Here is a 22,274-nt window from a genome sequence, read left to right on the forward strand (position 1 = left end):
CTTCTTATCATTGGCTTCCGGAAATTCCTCAAGTGTTTATATGGTCATTTAAAGCCACAAAAGAATACTGTGCCTCATTATGCTGTTTTATTATGTAATAAATGAACAGCATGGGCAGGGTTCTACTCGCCATAAAGCCCTCAGGATCAGAGTTATCTACTATACATGAGGAGGAAAACAATCATAGTAAGATATTAACTAGACATGTGAATGATTGCATGAATCACAGAATGGCATCTCGAGGGTGTTGTTAAGCTCGACGCAGCAAAAATATTCTTCAGACTTTGATCAGAACTGCCAGAGACGGTCAAAGTTAAACACCTGAAGCTCTGGGTGTGAAAACACAGTCACAAGTTTTCCTGCCAGCCTGACAAAGAGTAAATACACAGGTGAGTTAGATGTTTTAAGACTATTTATGTTACTGTACTTTATCTCTATATTATTCTATATCATGAACTTCTTCTAAATCAAGTTAATGTGTTCCATTTATGACAGTTAGTTTTAATGTGTTGGTCTTATAAGCAATGGCCTTTAGTTAATGATAATTTAAAGACAGTCTGTTTTTCATATTCTTATGGTTAAATGTGTGTTGTTTTTTTCTTTTTGATTGCATATATTTTCTGTCACTCATGATCTTTGTATCTTCTCGGGTCAGGTTTTGATGGCAGTGGCACAGGGGCCGTCCCTGGCCCTCCTGCTGCTCCTCGTCTCCTCGCTGCTCCTCGTCTCCTCTCACCTCCCTGCCTGTCCTGAGTCCTGCACCTGTCAGAGAGCTCCCCTGCTGAACTGCTCCTCCGCTGGCCTTTCCTTGATGCCACGACATATCCAAAACTCTGTCACTGAGCTTGACTTATCTCATAACCTCCTCGGCGCTGTCACACTCGACCGACCACATTATAACCTCAGGAATGTATGGCTGGGAAACAACAGTATTGCACACTTGTCTCTGTGCGTAGAGAGTGGAAGCCGTTATGTCAGAGGAAGACATCTTCAACGCTTGAGACCTTGGAGAGGACGGGGATGTGTGTCCTGGGCCCCCGCCCTGCAGCTGCTATCTGTTGAGAGGAATCAGCTAGAGCAACTCCCACAGGGTGAGTCAGTTATATGGTCATACACCCATACATAAAACCATGTCACAGCTGCATAGACAGTACATTTTATAAAGGGAAGAAATATTGGCAAAAGTATAAGCCGTTATTTTTCTATAATTATTTAATGGCTATGATTATTATTATTTTTATTTTGTGTGCACACTTTAATGGTGAAGTGTTGTGGGTCATGTAAATTATTAAATGTATTTCCATATATCTTGGTAGTTTAATCTATAACAATAATTGTTTTTATCATATACATTCATATGTTTTACATGTTGATCTTAATTCAAAAATCACTGTGCATCAGGTGTAGTGGAATACAAGGTACAATCAGTGGCGGTTCTAGAACATTTTACATGGGGTGGCAAAGGGGGGGCAAGAGGTCATGCCAGGGTGGCATGGGAGGGCGGACAGTACGTGGTATTTTACACTGTATGTAACCTATTTATTGTTAATTCATGCCCTAACACAAGTGTTCTTAATGCACAAGGGAAACAAGGTGTTCAGACAAACAATCGGGTGCCCTTTGAGTCCCCCAAGCTTACCTCAACCATTTTAAATGAAAGGAAACTACAAAATGTATTTTAAAGCAATTAATTAATGGAACAGGTTGTTTTGCATTACAAAAAATGTGTTGTCTTAGTATTAGACAGACATATTTGCATGTGCTCACTAAGCATTATTACATATTAATTTAATATTAAACAAATCAAAATGGCCAATTATTCCAAAATGTTGCTGCCAATATAATCATATGCTTGTCAACTTTAACTGATCAAAAATAAATTCTGAAAAAATACTTGAATTATCTATGAAATTGCAATATTGACACACGTCCCTCAGTTTGTTTCAACCCTGTCACGCCATACCATTTACCCTCCTATTAAAATAATGGATCAGTCGATGTGTGATCTGCATTCAGGGAATTACATCACAAAAGTGTCAGTTTCTTCTCTTACCTATATTTCAGTTTTTGTATTTTCAGATTAAGATTGACATGCTCAACATTTCAACTCTGTTATATGAATTAATAATAGTAAATAATTGTTTATTACAAAATAAACAATAGTTTTGCAAAATATTACAATTTTGTAATGTCCTTGATTTCCATGTGGTGCCATATCTTATCTAAACAAGGTATCATGGCTACTTTTTGTCAAAAACTTCTACCCTGTTACATTTTTTCAAGTAAATTCCTAGTAATTATTTATATTTTGTGCCTGAGGTGGGAAAATGTAAGTAGTCCACTACCAGATGTTATGACCAAACATTTTGGTTTCATTTTTCAAAGATATAAAGATCCAAAAGGCACCCGATTCAGAGAATACTCTAATTCTGCATACTGTAAGTACTTAGTTATAATTAAGTACACAAATGACATGACCCATCTCTTCAGAGAGCTAAAGGTGACCTGTGCAGCAACACATTTCAATCAATAATTGTCAATACTAAGAGCTGCTAGATTGTGCTGCTGTAATGGAATATGTAAGGAGAATAAGAACATACCATGTGGTCCAGATGGAGTTTCATCTGCCTCCTGATCCCTGCCTCTGGCCCTCTTTCTGATACTTCATCTTTATTCCTCACATATATTTATTCTTCTTCACTAATGTCTTCATCTCCTCCTCTTCCTCCTGCTCTGACCCTCCTGGTCTCTTCAGTGAACTCTCTTTTCCTTTTCCTCTTTCTGTTCGTCCTGATCTCTTCTCAGATATGTCTTTTTGTTATTGTTGAATCACTCCTATACTCTGGCCTGCAAGAGTCTACTTGTGAAAAGCACTGGTACAAATGCTTGTATAACTTTACACGTTAGGGCCATGTAGCCTAGCTAATAAGTAGCATATCATCAGAAAGTATTCATCAAACGCACACAGGCAGCTGTGTTTGAATCCAGTTTTTACGGAAAGGATGTATCCTGGTTTCATTGATCTGGCCTCATTGCTGTGATGTGTAGTTTACGTGGATTTAATAGTAGGCTACCGCATAGTTTAGCAAAGTGATCGATCTCCCAGCTAACGCTGTCTGCCAGTGGCGGCCGGCCCATAGGGGCGCTAGGGGCGCCGCCCCACCTCTTCCCACATTCAAAAAAATATATATAAAAAAAAATATTAAATTAAAAAAATATATATTAAAAATATATATATTTAAAAAATATATATATTTTATATTTTTATTTGTAATGAACAAGGTAAATATCATACAATTGGTATCAGTAAAATGTATAATCTACAATAAAATCTTGTTTAAAATTGTGTTACGATGTCTAAAGTTACTGATAAGTCACATGTTTCCTGCCTGGCCTTGCCCATGGCATTAGTTTATCATTACCGGGCGGAGCCCCCGAGCCAAATAGCAACAACCAGCACGTTGCAAAAGTCTCAATAGTAAACTGTGCCGCCGAAACATAATTTCAGCCAATCAGCGCCGTCAAATATTTTGGTCACGAGGGCGCTCACGTTGGCGCCCACGTTGCTTACGTGACGTGAGTTGCTTTTTTAGACTCGTGAGTCGTGAGTGACCAAGGTGACGCAGTATTTAGAATGGTGTGCAGGTGGAGTCGCCGGACCTCGGTCCGCACCCAATTCCGTGCAAGAGCTACTCTCCAATCCTTTCGAAAGGAGAAATTTGGGAGATAAATTGATACTTAAAGACCTTGGACCGGACCAACCCGATTTGTATATCACAGCAAGCTCGTGAACAAGACAAAACGTATCAACGAGGCTAGCTGGATGCAAACAGGTAAATACTATCTTTTGTTTCCCATGCTTGCTCTTCAAACAGCCGGGCGGGGACAGATACGATCTGTTCAGAAACTAGACAAAAGTTAAACAAGTACAAACCACAGACTGTCTGGGTCATGGAGAATACAGTCGCTGGTTTATTTATGTATGTATAGGCCGTTGTTGTGAGTGTGGACGGTCGGAACATATATAACGTTAGCTTAGCCAAGCTCCATTCAGAAAACAAGCATTCTAAAAGGTTTTCGCCTGCCGTCTGTCTGCAGACTTGTCAAAGCATTAATTCATGGTTTTTACTAACCGGTATCAGTATGTTGTTACGTCGGCATCATTTAGAAACGTGTATTACAATTTAATCACGGTAAAATATGTTAATTTTGTTGTAGTTGTAGCTCCCGAGCCAGCGCGTCTTGTTTGAAAGATGCGAGTAAACACAGCTGGCAGCCGCGGTGAAACTCGAGCGACTAGAGCGATGCGATAGGAGCGTTTAGAGCGAAGCGAATATTCGAATCGCGTCCGGTGTGAACGCAGCATTAAAGCGAGCTCCGCTCTGCACTGGAAACGCGCCATTACATCACCAGAAGTCCTAATTTAAGGGGTAATTTCTCCCAAAAAAAAATGTTTTACTCACTATATCAACAGCCCCACCAAAAATATTTTCCACCAGCCGCCACTGCTGTCTGCGTAGTATTTTGTAACGTAACGCCCCAAACAGCGCCCATCTGTTAAACGCTATCGATTCAAACGGCAGCGTTTTATTAATATTTAGTTTCAAGCTCTCGTCCTTAGTAAAAACAAAACTAGTGGAAAGGGAAATGCTCCCAGGGGAAGCTGACCCATCGGCGCTGGGACAGCTCGCTCCCTCTCTGCAGCTCTGTGAGCCGCGGTCTGTGTGAACGCCGCTCCGCAGTTTAATGCAGGGCCGTAGCTGCGTTTTTAACGGGCCTAAAATGATATTTAAAATGATTCACTTTTAACTAATGTAATGCTTGTTTCGTTGCTTGAGAAGCTTGTGGAAATAGTGTAGGTTTGTTTTAGTACAGTTTTAGGGAAACAAAAGTTAGGGGGGCAGTTGGGGGGGCAAGGCTCTACAGTGGGGGGGGGGCAGCTTCCCCCCTTGCCCCCCCCCCCCCCGTAGATCCGCCCCTGGGTACAATACTGCCCTCTGTACATCAGTAAGAGAATACATGTACTTAGTTACTTTCAAACACATGTACTCTATTCAAAGCTGTAAGATGAAATACTGCTACATATCATAACACACGAATAGTTAAAAATCCGTAAATTTGCCCACAGATATGAATAATAACTCATATTTCCAACTACTAAAATGTACAGTGTAGTGTCCAAAATATTGCCTCGTCTCTTTAAATTACTATTAGACCACAACTTATATGCTCTAAGGCTGAATAACTGTATGAAATGTGTATTGTCTGGATGTAATGTGAACCCACCATAAAATATACTAAGTTTCTCTATGGTGTGAAAACTGAAGATAAAAAAAAGATTTTCACTGAATGAATGTCAACCTTGATGGAGCTAAACCATCACTACCATATTGTCAGAACATGTGTGTGTTCGAGTAATAAAGGTTACATGAAGCGCAATGTAAGTGGTTCTTCTGAGCATGCAGTATAACAGTAGTGTGCTGCTTGTTTCTTTCATTGACTCCCAGTATGGCTTGTGACCCTTGTGAGTTAAGAGTGTTTTGCCTCTAAACTTTTCATTGCGATCGCGTCACTTAAATAATGAAAACTATCCAATATTTCATGAACAGATCTGATGACTTTACGGGTTATTTCCTGTACCTTCACCATCTTATACATTTGATCAAATACTTTACACTTGAATGTCCCTTCCTAAATAAATACATTCTTCATCCGAGTAGCCAATTAATAAATATGCATCTGATAGTGAACTTGCACAATCTAACACTATGCACACCTGTAATTGCCCTATGGAACGTGGTTGAGAAATGTCAATGAGTCAGAGCTGAAAGGCAGGGCCCCCTTGTAGGAATGTTGTTTACCGAATTCTGAATCGTAGATAAGACTATAACTTCTTTAGTACTTTGCTCCACTCATAACTGATTAAACCTCCCAAGATAATGACACTGTACACCTCTCAGCCTGTCACTTTTATTGACATTCCAGCAGCTAAAGAAAGGTGTAAACATGCAGTACATCTTATAAGTCCCCCCTTCTATCATGCTATCATAGAATTCCTGCAGCGTTACTCAACATACTGTATGTGTGACTCAAGGAATTGCATTCACTATGGGTGCTTTAAAAAGGCATATGTGGACAGCCCATTTACTTAGCAAGAGCTGTGTTGACAGTCATAGACTTCTCTCCTGTTTGGTATTCAGCTCACAGCAGTGCCTCTCTAATGAAGCACAGACCCACAGTGCTTTACTTCAGCCAGCATTCTAAGGGAGATTGTCTCAGTCTAGCGAGAAGGAGGAGACAGAAAGAGAAGAGCCCGTAAAAATAATAATCGTATAGCCAATAATATGTCATGCTGTAAGAGTGTAAACGTGAAATTAAGCCAGAAGAATGTCAATTCATATTTCAAAACGTATAACATACAGCACATTCTTTGCTGTCTTCAGTAGCCACTACATCATGGTTATTACCACGTTCTTATTACAGCTCTTGTTTCTGTGATTCAGGGTTGGGAGGTTGCGGGTCCTTACAGGTTCTGCAGCTCTCCTTCAACAGGATCTCAACTCTACGACCAGCAGACCTTAACCACCTTCAACTGTTAAAAGAGCTACACCTTCAACATAACCTCATCAGCAGTCTCCATCCACAGATGTTCCAGGATTTAGCCCAGCTCCGGGTAACACTGATTCTTTTTAATCAAACGCATATAAAATATATACCGAATTTGGTATTCAAACAATAATCTCAATGATGCCTCATAGTCTTTTTATCTGTATTCTCTATAAAAAAGAAAATGTTGCTTTTAATTAGAGCACTTTCAATTAGATTATTTGAATAATCACGTCTTAACATCAACTTTATGTCTAAATTGTGTTCCTTTTTAAAAAGGTCCTGGATCTGAGCTTCAACATGTTGGCCAGCCTCCATCCTTTGATTCACCTTTCTCTGCATAGCATTGGGACGGATGTTAGGCTGGATGGGAACAGGTGGCATTGTGATTGCAGAATGCGCAGTCTGAGAAGGCGGATGGCCTATGACAGCAGCATAGGCCTGCAGAACTGGAGCATGATGTGTGCCTCTCCCCCCATCCTCTCAGGAAAAAACCTGCTACAGTTGGAGGAAGATGACCTTAACTGTGTTGGTACTGAAAACAGGCCAGAGCTCCACCAAGATGTGACGGTCGATAGTGGCTCAGAGATACTGCTGTCTTGCGCTACACAAGGTAACAAAGTCAAAAAAGTGTAAATCACATTAAAGAAAATGTAGGTCAGTCCGGTAACTGTTAATATTGTCTTTGTTGCAGATTCAATATGGTTGACGCCCAGTGGTCAGGCATCTGTGAGCCAACCTCATCATCTTGTCATCAATGACATCACAGAGAAAAACACAGGACTATATGTGTGTGTGTCTGAAGAACATGATGTTGTGTCTGTTTTTAACCTTCAAATTAGTAAAATGGGAGGTGCAAGAAGAAAAACTAGAAGTTTATCCAGAACCAGCCGACAAATAGTCGAACAAGGCACTGAAAACAGGATAAGCCAGGAAAGGAATCTGAGAGCCACGCAGTCTAACTTGGCTTTAGCTGTGTGTTTATCTGTTTTCATCACATTTCTGATAGCCTTTATCCTAGGAGTCTTATCAAGACCTTGTATTGATATGCTTTGGAGTAGGGTCACCAAGAAGAAAACATCCTCAGCAACCAACTCTGTCTCATCTGTAGAACAAAGGCAATATGATAATGAGGCCTACTCCAATGGTGAGGAACAAGAACAAATGCAAACTCACAGGGAAAGGAGAGTCACATTTAGCACTTTAGACGTAAGAGACGAAGGCAATGTAAAATATTATGATACCGTCGCCGGTGGAAATCAGGAAAGGATCAATGATGAGGCAGTGATTGAATGTGAGGCAGCTGTGGCTGAGAAGGATGCAGCTGAAGATTCAGGAAGTGAAAACAGTTTACAACGGAGGAGTTCAGAGGATAACCAGAGAGATGACGGAGCCCTCGATGTTGAAGGCCACCTGCAGAACATGGAGTTTGAACCCATCCCAGACCCTGTTGAGCTGGAGAAAAGAAAAAGCTTGTCATCTTGCTCAGATTCTTCACTATCTGACAAAGACTTTAATGAGCGTAAAATGATCCAGGAAAACCACTCAACACCAAAGGCTTCTCAGCTGTCAGAGGACACAGTTCAGCAGAAAGGTGATTTCTTGACAGCTAAAAACGAAGAAGGGCCACATATTTCAACAGAGAGCACAATTGAAATTCCTGGATTGTCTTCAGAACCATTTGCAGATTGGTCATCACATACACATTACACCAACCCCTCTGAACTATGGCAGGAGAATGAAGAGCAATTTGAATTCAGTGATTCTGTTCGAAGCACATCTGCAAGGTCCAGCAGTGTGTCAGGTTCTTTTAATTATTCAAAACGCATTGTTGTACCCACTTCTAATGAACAAAAGAGGGATGATATGTCCAGCTCCAGTTCAAATGTCAGTGAAGATGAGCCTACACATTACACTGTAAACTCAGACAAGGAGGAGAAGAAAATAGAAAGGATCCATAATAAACCGGAGGTCAATAAAGCTCGCCTTAAACCAGATGCTAGTTTTGACGAAGCAGACCCTAACAGGCCTTCACTCAACTTGAATCAGGGTGACAATAGATTTGATAAACAATGGCCTACATTGAGACCTCAGGGCTCCTTTTCCTCTCATTCCAGTGACAGTGATAGGGAGGATTACACAGCCAAAAAAGGGCGTGTACCTAGTTTGTCTGTTACCAGTCACGGCAAGAGTCTAGATACTGGTCCACCTTTACCACCTGAAGCTTATTCATCTTCTTCAAGCAGTGAGAGTGAAGCAGGAACCACAAACCAGCAGAAGCAAAGAGTGATGCATGTAACAAGGCCTCAAATAAAAGAATCTCAAACAGAAAGTTATGATTCAGACACACAACAACAGTGGCCAGTCCTCGATCTCAAGCATGCTACAACCATCAAGAGCCGTCTAGATATCAAAGCCCCTTCACCTGCTTCTGATTCATCTTCCAGTAGTGACAGTGAGGCTGAAACAACACATCACACAGAGAGGCCAGGGAAGGTGGACATTACAGGATCTGCATTTCAAGAATCTCAAACTGTAAGTCATGATCCAGAAAAAAGGTTGGCTGCCTTTGACCTTCAGCATAAAACACGTATTGAGAAGCATCTTGATATCAAAGCACCATCACCACTCACTTATTCATTTTCAAGTAGTGACAGTGACAATGAAACAACACACCACACAGAGAGGCCAAAGAAGATGGAAATGGCAGGACCTCCATTTCAAGAGTTACAAACACAAAGTCCTAATCCAGACAAAAGTTGGCCTGCAATTGATCTCAAACATACTATGCGCATCAAAAGACGTTTAGATATCAAAGCACCGTCGCCAACATCTTCCAGGAGTGACAGTGAGGATGAAACCCCAATCCATATAAAGAAACAGGAGCAAGTGTATATAAACGTGGCAAGGCATCCAAGTGAAGTGTATCAAGCTGTAGGTCATGACCCACAAACACAGTGGCCTGCCCTTGATCTCAAGCAAACTACAAGCATCAAGAGGCGTCTGGATATCAAAGCACCCTCCCCAGTTTCTGATTCATCAACTAGTAGTGACAGTGAGGATGAAAAAGCAGGGCACACAGAGCGGCAGATGCCACAGAAGATGGGCAAAGCAGGACCACTGTATCAAGAATCTCAAACAGGAAAAAATCTTGAAGACACAAGATGGCCTGTCCTTAATCTTGAGCATGTTCCATGCATCAAGAGGCGTCTAGATATCAAAGCACCATCACCCCCTCAAGGTTCGTCTTCCAGTAGTGACAGCGAGGATGAAACAACAATCCATCTAAAGAAACAAGAGAAAAATAATATGAATATGGCAATACCTCCAAGTAAAGTGTCTCAGGCTGGAAGTCATGACCCACATACACAGTGGCCTGCCCTTGATCTCAAGCAAAATACAAGCATCAAGAGGCGTCTCGATATCAAAGCCCACTCCCCAGCTTCTGGTTCATCTTCTAGTAGTGACAGTGAGGATGAAACAACAGGCCACAAAGAGAGGCCAGTGAAGGTGGACATAACAGAACCCACATTTCAAGATTCTCAAACACAAAGTCATGATCGAGACAATAAGTGGCCTGCGCTTGATCTCAAACAAACTATGCGCATCAAGAGGCGTCTAGATATCAAAGCACCATCACCAACTACAGGTTCATCTTCCAGTAGTGACAGTGAGGAGGATACAACAAAGAACCAAGAGAAAGAGCATATAATCATGGCAAGGCCTCCAAGTAAAGTGTCTCAAACTGCAAGCCATGACCCACAACCACTATGGCCTACCCTCGATCTCAAGCAAACTACACGCATCAAGAGGCGTCTAGATATCAAAGCCCCCTCCCTGGCTTCTGATTCATCTTCCAGTAGTGACAGTGAGGATGAAACAACAGGCCACAAAGAGAGGCCAGTGAAGGTGGACATAACAGAACCCACATTTCAAGATTCTCAAACACAAAGTCATGATCGAGACAATAAGTGGCCTGCGCTTGATCTCAAACAAACTATGCGCATCAAGAGGCGTCTAGATATCAAAGCACCATCACCAACTACAGGTTCATCTTCCAGTAGTGACAGTGAGGAGGATACAACAAAGAACCAAGAGAAAGAGCATATAATCATGGCAAGGCCTCCAAGTAAAGTGTCTCAAACTGCAAGCCATGACCCACAACCACTATGGCCTACCCTCGATCTCAAGCAAACTACACGCATCAAGAGGCGTCTAGATATCAAAGCCCCCTCCCTGGCTTCTGATTCATCTTCAAGTAGTGATGGTGAAGATCAAACAACAATCAATATCAAGAAACAGGGGCAAGAGCATATTAACATGGCAAGACCTGAGAGTAAAGTGTCTGAACCTGTAAGTCATGACCCACAACCACAGTGGCCTGCCCTTGATCTCAAGCAAACTACAAGCATCAAGAGACGTTTTGATATCAAAGCACTCTACCCAGCTTCTGATTCATCTTCTAGTAGTGACAGTGAGAATGAAACAACAGTCCACACAGAGAGGCTAGAGAAGGTGGATATTACAGGAAGCAAATTCCAAAGTTCTCAAACACAAAGTCATGATCCAGACACAAAATGGCCTGTTGTTAATCTTAAACCGACTATGCGCATCAAGAGGCGTCTAGATATCAAAGCACCATCACCACCTGAAAGTTCGTCTTCCAGTAGTGACAGTGAGGATGAACCATCAATCCCTATAAAGATACGGGGGCAAGAGCATATAATGATAGCAAGGCCTCCAAGTGAAGAGTCTCAATCTGTAAGCCATGACCCACAACCACAGTGGCCTGCCCTTGATCTCAAGCAAACTACAAGCATCAAGAGGCGCCTAGATATCAAAGCACCATCACCACCTGAAAGTTTGTCTTCCAGTAGTGACAGTGATGATGAAACAACAATCCACCCAAATAAACAAGATAAAAAGCATATAATCATGGCAAGGCTTGCAAGCAAAGTGTCTCAAACTGCAAACCATGACCCACAACCACTATGGCCTGCTCTCAATCTCAAGCAAACTATGCGCATCAAGAGGCGTCTAGATATCAAAGCACCAGCGCCAACTCAAGGTTTGTCTTCCAATGGTGACAGTGAGAATGAAACAACAATCCACTTAGAGAAACAAGCGCAAGGACATATAAACCTGGCAACCCCTCCAAGTAAAGCGTCTCAGACTGTAAGTCGTGTCCCACAACCACTATGGCCCACCCTCGATCTCAAGCAAACTACACGCATCAAGAGGCGTCTAGATATCAAAGCCCCCTCCCTGGCTTCTGATTCATCTTCCAGTAGTGATGGTGAAGATCAAACAACAATCAATATCAAGAAACAGGGGCAAGAGCATATTAACATGGCAAGACCTGAGAGTAAAGTGTCTGAACCTGTAAGTCATGACTCACAACCACAGTGGCCTGCCCTTGATCTCAAGCAAACTACAAGCATCAAGAGACGTTTGGATATCAAAGCACTCTACCCGGCTTCTGATTCATCTTCTAGTAGTGACAGTGAGAATGAAACAACAGTCCACACAGAGAGGCTAGAGAAGGTGGATATTACAGGAACCAAATTCCAAGGTTCTCAAACACAAAGTCATGATCCAGACACAAAATGGCCTGTTGTTGATCTTAAACCGACTATGCGCATCAAGAGGCGTCTAGATATCAAAGCACCATCACCACCTGAAAGTTCGTCTTCCAGTAGTGACAGTGAGGATGAACCATCAATCCCTATAAAGATACGGGGGCAAGAGCATAAAAAGATGGCAAGGCCTCCAACTGAAGAGTCTCAATCTGTAAACCATGATCCACAACCACAGTGGCCTGCCCTTGATCTCAGGCAAACGACAAGCATCAAGAGGCGTCTAGATATCAAAGCCCCGTCCCCAGTTACTGATTCATCTTCTGGTAGTGACAGTGAGGATGAAACAACAATCCACCTAAAGAAACAGGTGCAAGGGCATATAAGCATGGCAAGACCTCCAAGTAAAGAGTCTCAGACTGTTAGTCATGACTCACAAACACAGTGGCCTGCCCTTAATCTTGACCATACTATGCGCATCAAGAGGCGTCTAGATATCAAAGCTTCATCCCCCCCTTCTGATTCATTATCAATCCACACAAGAAGCAGTAGTGAGGATGAGTGCAGGGACCACACCAAAATGGGATTGGGAGTATCTGCCATATCAAAGACGACAGACAATCAATTAATTATATCGCCAAAGTCCCCAGTGATAAACATTTCTCGCAGTCCAAAAACTGACTACAATATCCAATTAGAAAAGTATACAGTTATCACAGATGATAAGGGGGACAAAACAAAAAGTGCTAACATGAGCACAACACCAGCGATAACCCCAGAACTTGAGTCGCGGTGGGCCACAATGAATCTTGGCATCTCCCGCTTCAGAAAGCGTCTAGAAATCTCACCACATACGCATGAACCACCAAATCTTTCCTCATTACCTCCACCTGACTCCCCCTCCTCTTCCAGTGAAAATGGGACTGGGGGTAAAAGTAGCAGAACAAGACGAGAGAGAAGGGGAGCTGGAGTATCCCAGGATCAGACCTCTCTGCATGCGGCCCAAGCTGTCAATCTCAAACCGGTCCAGCCACAAAGCCAAACTGAGGAGGTTCAGTGGACGACCAGGGTAGAGCTCAAAAGCCAAATACCAAAAGTAGAGGAGGCATCTGACTCTGTGCGGCCTCATTTGAGTTTCCCCCATGTCAAGCGGTCTCTGGATATCAGAGTACCATTACAAACTAAATCATCCTCCAGCAGCAATAGTGAGAATGAGAAGATAGACCCCAGTGTTCCTGACCTGAGTCTTGGTGTCCCACGCATTAAGAGGCGTCTGAATGTAAAAGCACCATTACCAGAGTCATCTTCCAGCAGTGAGAATGAAAATGAGGCGATAGGATCCACTGCAAACCAAAGCAGACTTTTGTCAAACATATCAGCAATGACAGATAATGACTCTCTAATCACCTACAAGCGTGTTATTATGAAAGCTTCGTCTCCGCCAGGTAATTCTGTCTCCTTTAGTGGCAAGGAGCAAACTGCCACAAAGAGAGTTCTCAGTAAGAGTTTTGAGGGTGTAGAAAGGAAAAGGATTGAGCAACACAAACTCATATCACCTGTGGACCTGCCACCTGAGTTGAGATGGACTGGTGTTGGTCGTCAGCTGTCTGATCTGACCATCCCAAGGAGACATCTGGATGTTGGCTCATCACAGACTGTATCTGAAGACAACAATGAAAGAAAAGGCCTTGGTGCCCTAAAAGCCATGTCATCAGAGAGACGAAGGTGGGACACATTGGATGAAAATGTCGATAAGAAAGCATCTCTAGACCCACTAACACAATCACGTATTTCCTCTACTTCAGCTGTTGATAGAAGAGCTAAAGATGTGTTGTATGATATTCCCCATTACAGGAGGCATGCCATTGGAGGTATTAAAGCACTGCAGGGGGCTCCACCTCCTATTCCAGCAACTCCACCACCACAGTATGAGCCAGTAGGGCTAACATGGAGGTCTCCACAGAGCAGTAAGCAACAAGGGTTTCTAGGAAGTAGATCTTATCTTGAGAGCAGAAACACAGATGAGTTTGACAGCTCTAACCCAAACTCACAAAATCTGGAAGTCAATGTTGATTCCTTAAATGTGAACATTAGTGAAGTTTGATTTTAACAGAACGTTTCTGCAACCTAAACACTCACAAAAGACGCAAATAATTGGCAGTTCAAAATCTTGATTGGCCAGTAAATTACAAATACTGTATTATATTTCACCATTAAGCCCAAAATGAAATGGAAATTATTTATTGTATGGCACCATGTTTATTTTTCAGAATTGCCTTATTTCTGTAAATTGCTTCTTTTTCTTTTTTCATTATAAAAGTTTGTCTGTTATTGATTTTTGTAACAAGAATTCATATAATCTTAATAGTCATGTATTGCACATTATAATCCCTTTACAATACAATGCTCAGCTTCCATTTGTAGATATAAGTACATCTTAATAGTGACGAATATTATAATAGATTTATTTTGTTCGCGCTTTTACAGGTGCTCAAAGTCGCTTCAGAGATAGTGAAAATAAATTATGAACACAATATTAACTTAAGAACCGAAATATAAGACAGTAAGTTAATAAACCCATTTTATTTATGTATATAGACATAGGTTATAGTGAAAACAGACATATAGACACTTACATACATATATACAGTTGGGACAAGGGCGTTCAACCTCCTGCATTGTCATTGGAGTACTCAAACATCAATCTCTACACAGTATTTGGTAAGCAATCCAACAACTACCTCAATCTTAGATTTTATGCTGATAGTTGATGCATTGTAATGACATAAGAGGATTTCAAAGTGTCAGCTGCAGTGTACTTCAATGACAAGAGCTGATGTATTTTATCTTCACAACAAAGTTCCATGTGTGTTTTTAAGTGTATCATGTGTAAATAAAAATAAATAAAAAATAGATCCTATATACTGTCTGCAGCTATCTAAAGATTTACAGCATGTTTAAGGATGTCAAAGATGGGCTAATGCAGGAGGGAACTCCTGCTCCACCGTGAGGTTACAGGTGTGTTCCAGGTCTTAATAGACACAATCATGTTGTTCATCAGAATTAACATACCATGATTGTGAATATCAAATTAAGCAAAAAACACTTGCACAAATTCCTGTACAAAACTAAAACAAGTTTGAAAAATGTTTTCAAAAATCTCATCCATTCACAAAAGGCTCTGTTGGAGCATGCATGCAAATATTAAATCTGACGATTCAGCATCACACCACAGCCAAGGACAGAAATGTATACATGTGTTACAAGAACATTATACTAGGCGAAAATAACAGCATAGCATCATCACACAGTTCAAAACTGTAAGTGTTTTGATTAGATCCTACGGTGGTAAAAAGCAATGCTTTCAGCAAACCTACCTTTCAACTCAAGCCTTAAGGACCTCGTCCTGAGAGGGTCACTGGTCTTCCACTGTAGTTATATTAACACTTTCAGTGTTCGGAGAGATGCTACTAGTAAGAAACCTGAAACTATCAGCTGACTAAGGAGGACAAAACAGATGTCACACATCAAGACAAAATGGACACCAACCAGCTCTATCTCAATTTGTAACACAGCCCAAACAGTCTGAATTCATCCTGAAAGAATCCCTGACCACTCAGTGTGTGTGTTGTATGTGTTCTCATACGTGTATACACACACACACATTTGGGTTTGTATGTGTGTGGGACACAGTGTGACTTCCATGTTTTGAGGCACAAAAATACTCTTACCTACACAACGTAAATTGGTCAACGGACCAATAAATGCTGATCGGAGCACTAGTGGCTCACCACTGTACTGTAATAAGAGTTGGTAAGCAGCAATGCTGATTTGTTTGGTGTTATGAGGTCTGAAGCCTTTACAGAGGGTAAGCAAACGGTTAGCCTTAGCTGGAGCAAAACAGCAGGAAGGAACAAAACTGGAGGGGGAAAAAAGAGAAAAATCACTGGCACAAATCAATAGTAAACAGAACAGGCACCAGAAACCTGCGATCAATCATTTGACACAGTGTGCTTCTTGTAGAACTCCTATCCAACAACAAATATGACAAACCAATAGTTAGTGCCATCTGTCCAGAAAAAGCTCAAGTTCATTGCACAGATGTATAATATTTAAATGTGCCCACTGCCCAGGTCAAAGTGGCCCTGTTTAAGACTCAGACACAATGCATGAATGGTCACTGTTTCACAGCTTCTCTGTGCTTGTAGACAAGGACTGAGGAGTGGTTCTCCCACACAAACCATTTTGCTTCCATCGTCCACGTATGATACCATGTTAACACAGACAGCAATATGACATATCACAGTGAGAGAGCATTGCCACTGGGGATTGCTGCAAGCTTGCCCACTATGCACTTCGGTAGGGAACATAACTTCCACAATGGCAGTCCTCCACCTCCGCGCTCCGGGATGCATGCACCCAGGCTGCAAACCCAGTGTCCCCACCCTAGCCCCCCCACAGAACCCCTCCTTTATCTGGAAGCACCCACAGTCACTGCTTTACCATTTTTGTATTGTTAACTTATTGGTTGTTGATTCTCATAGTCGTTGTCACAGTTGTATTTTTATTCCTTTGTACACTGCCCTATGACATCTGTCTTTCCTTGTACCATTCCACAAACTCGTCCAACAAAACTGGCCCTGAAAAAGGAACAAGACCAAAAAGATGATATTAGACAAAAAATATTTGAGTAAGAGTAACATAAAGCACTGTTGTCACGTTTTTGTGTAAATGTGTGTTCACTCACAGGCACCATCCTCATCGTAGTTACTGAGGTCCAGGTTGATTGTCCTGCTGAACTCTAAAACATTGCACCATTGGTCTTTGTTGATGACTTTGTACTTGGATTGCTGAGGAAAAGTAAACACATGCCTTATTAATATAGTAAAACAACTTTTTAAAACCCTAACCAGACATTTATTTAAACAATGTTGCCTACAACTACTGTATTGGGCATATTTGATCTGAGCAAATGTTGTAGAGAGAATATGTGAACATGAGGCTTACCTCTAGAAACTGATTAAACACAGGAAACAGAGGCCACGTCTTGCCCAGAAGAAGCCCAAGCATACACTTGGCTGTGTTCAAGTCCAAACTCCTCTGATCCTTTTCCTGCCCAATCAAAGACACCCACGGCTTCATGAAATCATTGCAAAGGGGCAGTCTAATAGCATCTTTATCATCAACATTAGCCCAATACAGAGAACAGTCTTATTTCCTTAACCCACTGCTGTAAAGTTCACAAGAATATAACATTTTTATCACAATCACTGAGTCATGTTTTCATTCATTTTTCCATTCACTCTAAAAGAGTGAGTTGCTTTCCATAAATCATGGAACAATGTCTTCATGAGAGAAAACTCAGGCTATGTATATGCAACACATTTGATAAGTGCTTTCCCACTCCAAGTCAAACTGGAAAATGATCTTGACCTCCTCAAAGCGTCAAGATTGGTCTGAACATTGGCTTGAATAAGACCTTATGAGAATTTCAATCAGGCACACTTGGCACAGGGATTATATACAGGGGTGCACATAACTTTTTGAGTGAGTTACTCCGATGAGTACCAGGAGACAGCGTTTGGTACTCACCCCACACGAAGCGTGGTCCTCCTCAGTGTCCTCTATTTACACTTCTTGCATGCTAGATGATGAAGATGCACCTCCCTGTCTCTTTTTAATCCTCCGATTTGCTTTCTCCAAAACTTGTTGGCAAAACTGTGAAGTCCTAGCATTACTTGAGGCCAAGTTGAAGGATCAAATACTAAGAAATTATCACATGACTTGAAGTCATATCTGATTTCAGATGTGGGAAGTTACTACACTTATTCAAGTACTGTACTTATGTACAATTTTGAGATATTTGTACTTTAATTGACTTTGATGCTACTTTGTTCTTCTACTCCACTACAGTTCAGAGGTAAATGGTGTACTTTTACTCCACTACATGTATTTAATACCTTTAGTTACTTTACAGATGTGGATTAATGATGTGAAATATAATCAAGTCTTAAATCAGACTTGATAAATATAAATAATATATATGATAAAACATATCATATATATTATTCTGAAATGGACCAATCTGCACAACTTTTACTTTTGGTACTTTAACTATATTTTGATAATACTTTTCTAATTTTACTTGGGTAACATTTTGAATGCAGGACTTTTACTGTAACAGAGTGTTCCTACACAAGATCTGAGTACTTCTTCCACCTCTGTCTGATTCCAAACTCTTCCATTAACACCCTGAGTAAGTTGGCAACTGTGTGTTTTAAATAAAACTGCAGTAGCTTGACCACAGAGCGTGAACGTTGTGATCAGCTGCTGATTTTGCGCAGTTCTCCAGTGTGTGTGCGGGGCACAGAGTGTGCTCAGGGGAGTTCTGTTGTTCATACCGACGATAACCCTGTCTGTGCACACGGCGACCAACTCTGTTGTCCGGTGACCTAAGCCTCTGCCTCCTGTAAGCTTCACAGGTCCGTCGGTTATGTCCTGCGCGGCTCGGCCAGCTCCAGTTCTATCAGTCATAGAAAGTCAGAAGATTTTTTGCAGGGAGCGAAACGGCAACGTAGCTGCTTAATGTCTTTTTTTTGTTTTGTTACATGTCTCGTAGTTTACTTAATTGAGTGTTGACAAGAAACACGTGTAGACAAAATATGTGTTTTGTTTTGATGTTTTGAGGTACGCAAAGGCACGTAGTGACACAAGTGACGTTACGCAATTCAGATTTGTGCCGCGCATGCGTACCTGCGTACCAGTTATGTGCACCCCTGATTATATATTTAAAATGAACTGAATTTTTTCACAATGCTGTGTATGTAAGCGGAAAAATACTTTTTCTTAACTCACCCGAGCAAAATCAAAGGCATATCTATATATGAGCTTAAAACTGGTGCTGTCGTTTAGGACAGATCTCAGGTAGTCGAGCGAGTTCCTCAGCCTTTCTGTGGAGTCACACCTGATAACGGCAGAAAATTGCTTTAGTATACTCTACACTTCACTACCTGCTCTGCTCTACTCTAGAAAGACATGACTAGAGACAGAGCAAACACACAGCAATGCCACAATCATTCTTGAATACAGCATGCAGAAATACACAGAGTAGGTAACGGACATACTGCAGTGAGCCCATGCCTCTCAGCCACTCCTGGAGAGTGAAGTATCCCATACTCTGCGCATCCAGCTTCCACGCAAGAACCAGCATCACCACCTGGACACAGACAAAATCCTTTATAGCCACAGATAATGTGTCAATCTATCAACTGAATGACATGTCTATTACAAGTCAAACACAGAAAACAACTGACCTCAGTAACACTTGAAAAAAATGAGTTGAAAATGTAGTGTTTTGAATAAGTTACTATTGATTTCATGCTAACTGTTCATTGTTATTAAATCTGAAGTTAGGAGAAATAGCCATCAAATCCCACAGTCCAAAAGTGTCCTTAAATTAATTGCTTAATTTGACTGACAGCCAGAAATAAAAAAATTATTGAAAAGCGAGCAAACGGTGACCACCCCCGATATAACCAAAATACAAGAAGTCAGCTTACGTTCTCTGGTTCGACTCCGATGTCCTCACATAACTTTTCCATGCCCTCGGGACCCACCACGTCATCACAACCTATTTAAGACCAACAAGTGTGAAGCCACATGGAGCTAAAAACATACGTCATTGATCAAATGCTAATGTTAATTAAGTGATTACTTGCGCACATTTTTCACCTGCATATTCATAGAACCACTCCAGGCATCTTTTACTGGAAAATGTTTCCTCCTCACGGATTTGTGGTGTTTCATGTTTTCTGAAAACGCTGCAGATGAAAAGAGAGTTATGTCTCAATTTCAGTAGCGACACACAAGCAAATCATTTCAAAAAGTACTCAATATGATTTAAAGGGCTCTTTGTAGTCTGGGTATCCTAACATGCCAGACATTCATCTTTAATTAGAGACAATAATCAAGAGCTCCTTAATAACCAACAAGACCAAAGCAGTCGTTTTGCCACCTCTAACACAATAGTTGTCACACCTGTCCTGGCGACTTTTTTTGGCTGACATGTCATCTCCAGCTGAGGGTCTCCTCTTTTTCCTAGGAGGCATGGCTCTAGAGCAACACGCTAGGGAAGGAAATGGAAGACAGAATGAAAGAGGGCTACTTCTAATTAATACAAAGATCATGCTTATTTTCTCTTGGTAGTCGTGTATGTACTCTGTAAGAAACAGCTTTAACAGTAGCTAAGCATAACTTTCATAGCATTGACAATGGGGTGAGTTTGTATACATAGACTATGAAACACACAAGGGCCAGGTGATTTTACCTGAGGGGAGGCTATCCTGTCCAACGTCTTCTGTCAGGTGCTATTGAAACCGACACACTTGTGATTAGGACACAGATGAACACACTCACAAAAATAAAATATTCAACATGTGACCAGCTGCCAAAATGTATTTACCAGCCTATGCAAGGTGTGGTGGATCTTATGGATGCTGGCCAGTGTAGTCAAGTGGGAACTCAGCTGTAAATCTATTTCAACAAAAGAATAAAGATACCATCAAACCAAAGCATAACACACAACCTTCTGTCCCTAATTTAACTTGTTAGCTTGGTGTGTGAGCACAAGGGTACAAGAAGGTGACATCATCGTAGCACCAACAGGAACCTGGAATGTTAATGTTTGGCAAAGGTCTTCAGTGTCCAAATGACTGTCGTGTGATTTCTACTTGACGTCTCAAACGACAAAAATATCTAACACGAATGAAGGAGTAACTCTCTGCATTCCTCGAAAGGCAACAATACTCGATTCTTGATCGTGCATGCTACCTTATCGAGAAATATCATCTAAGCATTCCCGTCCAAACGCTGTCATCAAACACCGATGCTTTTAATGTATTTGTAGAGGCCAAAACCAGAGGAAAAGCTCACTCCCGAGCAGATAGCACTAGCTGCATGCCTAAAATAGCAGTGCAGACCCGCAACTTGCACAGAGTTTACAAAGTATCTAGAGAGTTGGGCGTATGGTTGTTGTAGTCCATTTCCTTTAAAGGGGCCATCGCAAACTCTGCTCCGGTTGTGAAACTGAACTACAATTCCCAAGCCTTAACTAAACAACTATTTCTTTCAGACCCCTCTACCCCCAACACTTACTATGTCAACTGATTGAATGCATTATACGTTGTCTTGTAAAAATCTAACATCATATTTCGAGTGGCCCACAAGCATTGCGCAGACGTTTTGGAGCAGTTGCTGTTTGTGCCGCAAAGCCCGACAGCACTGCTGCAGCAGGCAGTGAAATATGTTTTCCAAAACTGCGTCACAATTTTCTTTCTCTCTAATAGTCCGCAGTTGCCCAGAAAATTGACCTATTTATAATGGCAATAGGTCCATACTAAGTTCGAGTTGAAACGCACAGTGCATCTTTAGTTATGATGACTAAAAACATCACAACGCACAGATTACTATCAAAAACCTTCTGGATTTAACTAACGTCGGCTGCATTAAACTGAGCCCTGCTAGCGCTACACAGAAAAATCACCCCAGGATGACTGACGTGTCAAATAAAACACCCTGCATGTCCAAAACAACTCAAATTACTCTAGCTATCCTTCCTTTGTTGTCGCCCAAGACAACACTGGCAAATACAAAGGGACGGAATAGCACGGAATTCATACGTTCCCATCCGTCCAAGAGAGACACGGGCTAAAAGTAGATCGTATCTCCGACAAACTCTGCAGCATCCGTGAAGATTCGTAATTTCATACAGAAAAGCCTCTATAACGTTACTACTTACTTGCCGCATCAGAGTGCATTTTTATGAAACATACAACTGTCTGTGGGAAGTCCTGAGACCGGCCAATAGGCGGGCCTTGTCCACGTAAACCACACCCCCAGACGGTGATTGGATCTGGGAAAGCTCAGTCCCCGCCTCTGGTCGCTGCATATTTGCCATTCAAGGTGTCATGTAAAGAGGAAAAGAGGAAAAGGAAATAGATCCCGCCTACGCACACATGTGATAAGTCAGAGTTTCCAAACAGGTTGCACTTGCTCTGTGATTCATTGGTTATGAGGTTATTATGAGCACGTCAG

General features: G+C 41.5%; 1 protein-coding gene across 5 annotated transcripts; it reads right to left on the minus strand.

Moving 5' to 3' along the window:
* Positions 1-14,746: 14,746 nt before the first annotated feature.
* dcun1d4 (DCN1, defective in cullin neddylation 1, domain containing 4 (S. cerevisiae)) lies at positions 14,747-22,057 on the minus strand. Of its 5 annotated transcripts, none has more exons than XM_034229947.1 (11): positions 21,979-22,057; positions 20,644-20,714; positions 20,509-20,548; positions 20,220-20,307; positions 19,914-20,002; positions 19,742-19,812; positions 19,307-19,398; positions 19,038-19,146; positions 17,190-17,294; positions 16,930-17,032; positions 14,747-16,822 (listed from the first exon to the last, which is right to left on the minus strand). In XM_034229947.1, exons 1-11 carry the CDS (start codon positions 21,995-21,997, stop codon positions 16,767-16,769), a joined length of 843 nt encoding a protein of 280 aa, XP_034085838.1. In that variant the 5' UTR covers positions 21,998-22,057; the 3' UTR covers positions 14,747-16,766. The 5 variants fall into 5 exon arrangements, with proteins under 5 accessions (XP_034085838.1, XP_034085837.1, XP_034085839.1 ...); XM_034229946.1 differs by having other exon boundaries at positions 19,905-20,002; XM_034229948.1 differs by having other exon boundaries at positions 19,905-20,002; positions 21,860-21,984.
* Between the last annotated feature and the right edge of the window lie 217 nt (positions 22,058-22,274).

The sequence above is a fragment of the Gymnodraco acuticeps genome, unplaced genomic scaffold (genome assembly GCF_902827175.1).
Source record: "Gymnodraco acuticeps unplaced genomic scaffold, fGymAcu1.1, whole genome shotgun sequence".
Taxonomy (NCBI): Eukaryota; Metazoa; Chordata; class Actinopteri; order Perciformes; family Bathydraconidae; genus Gymnodraco; species Gymnodraco acuticeps.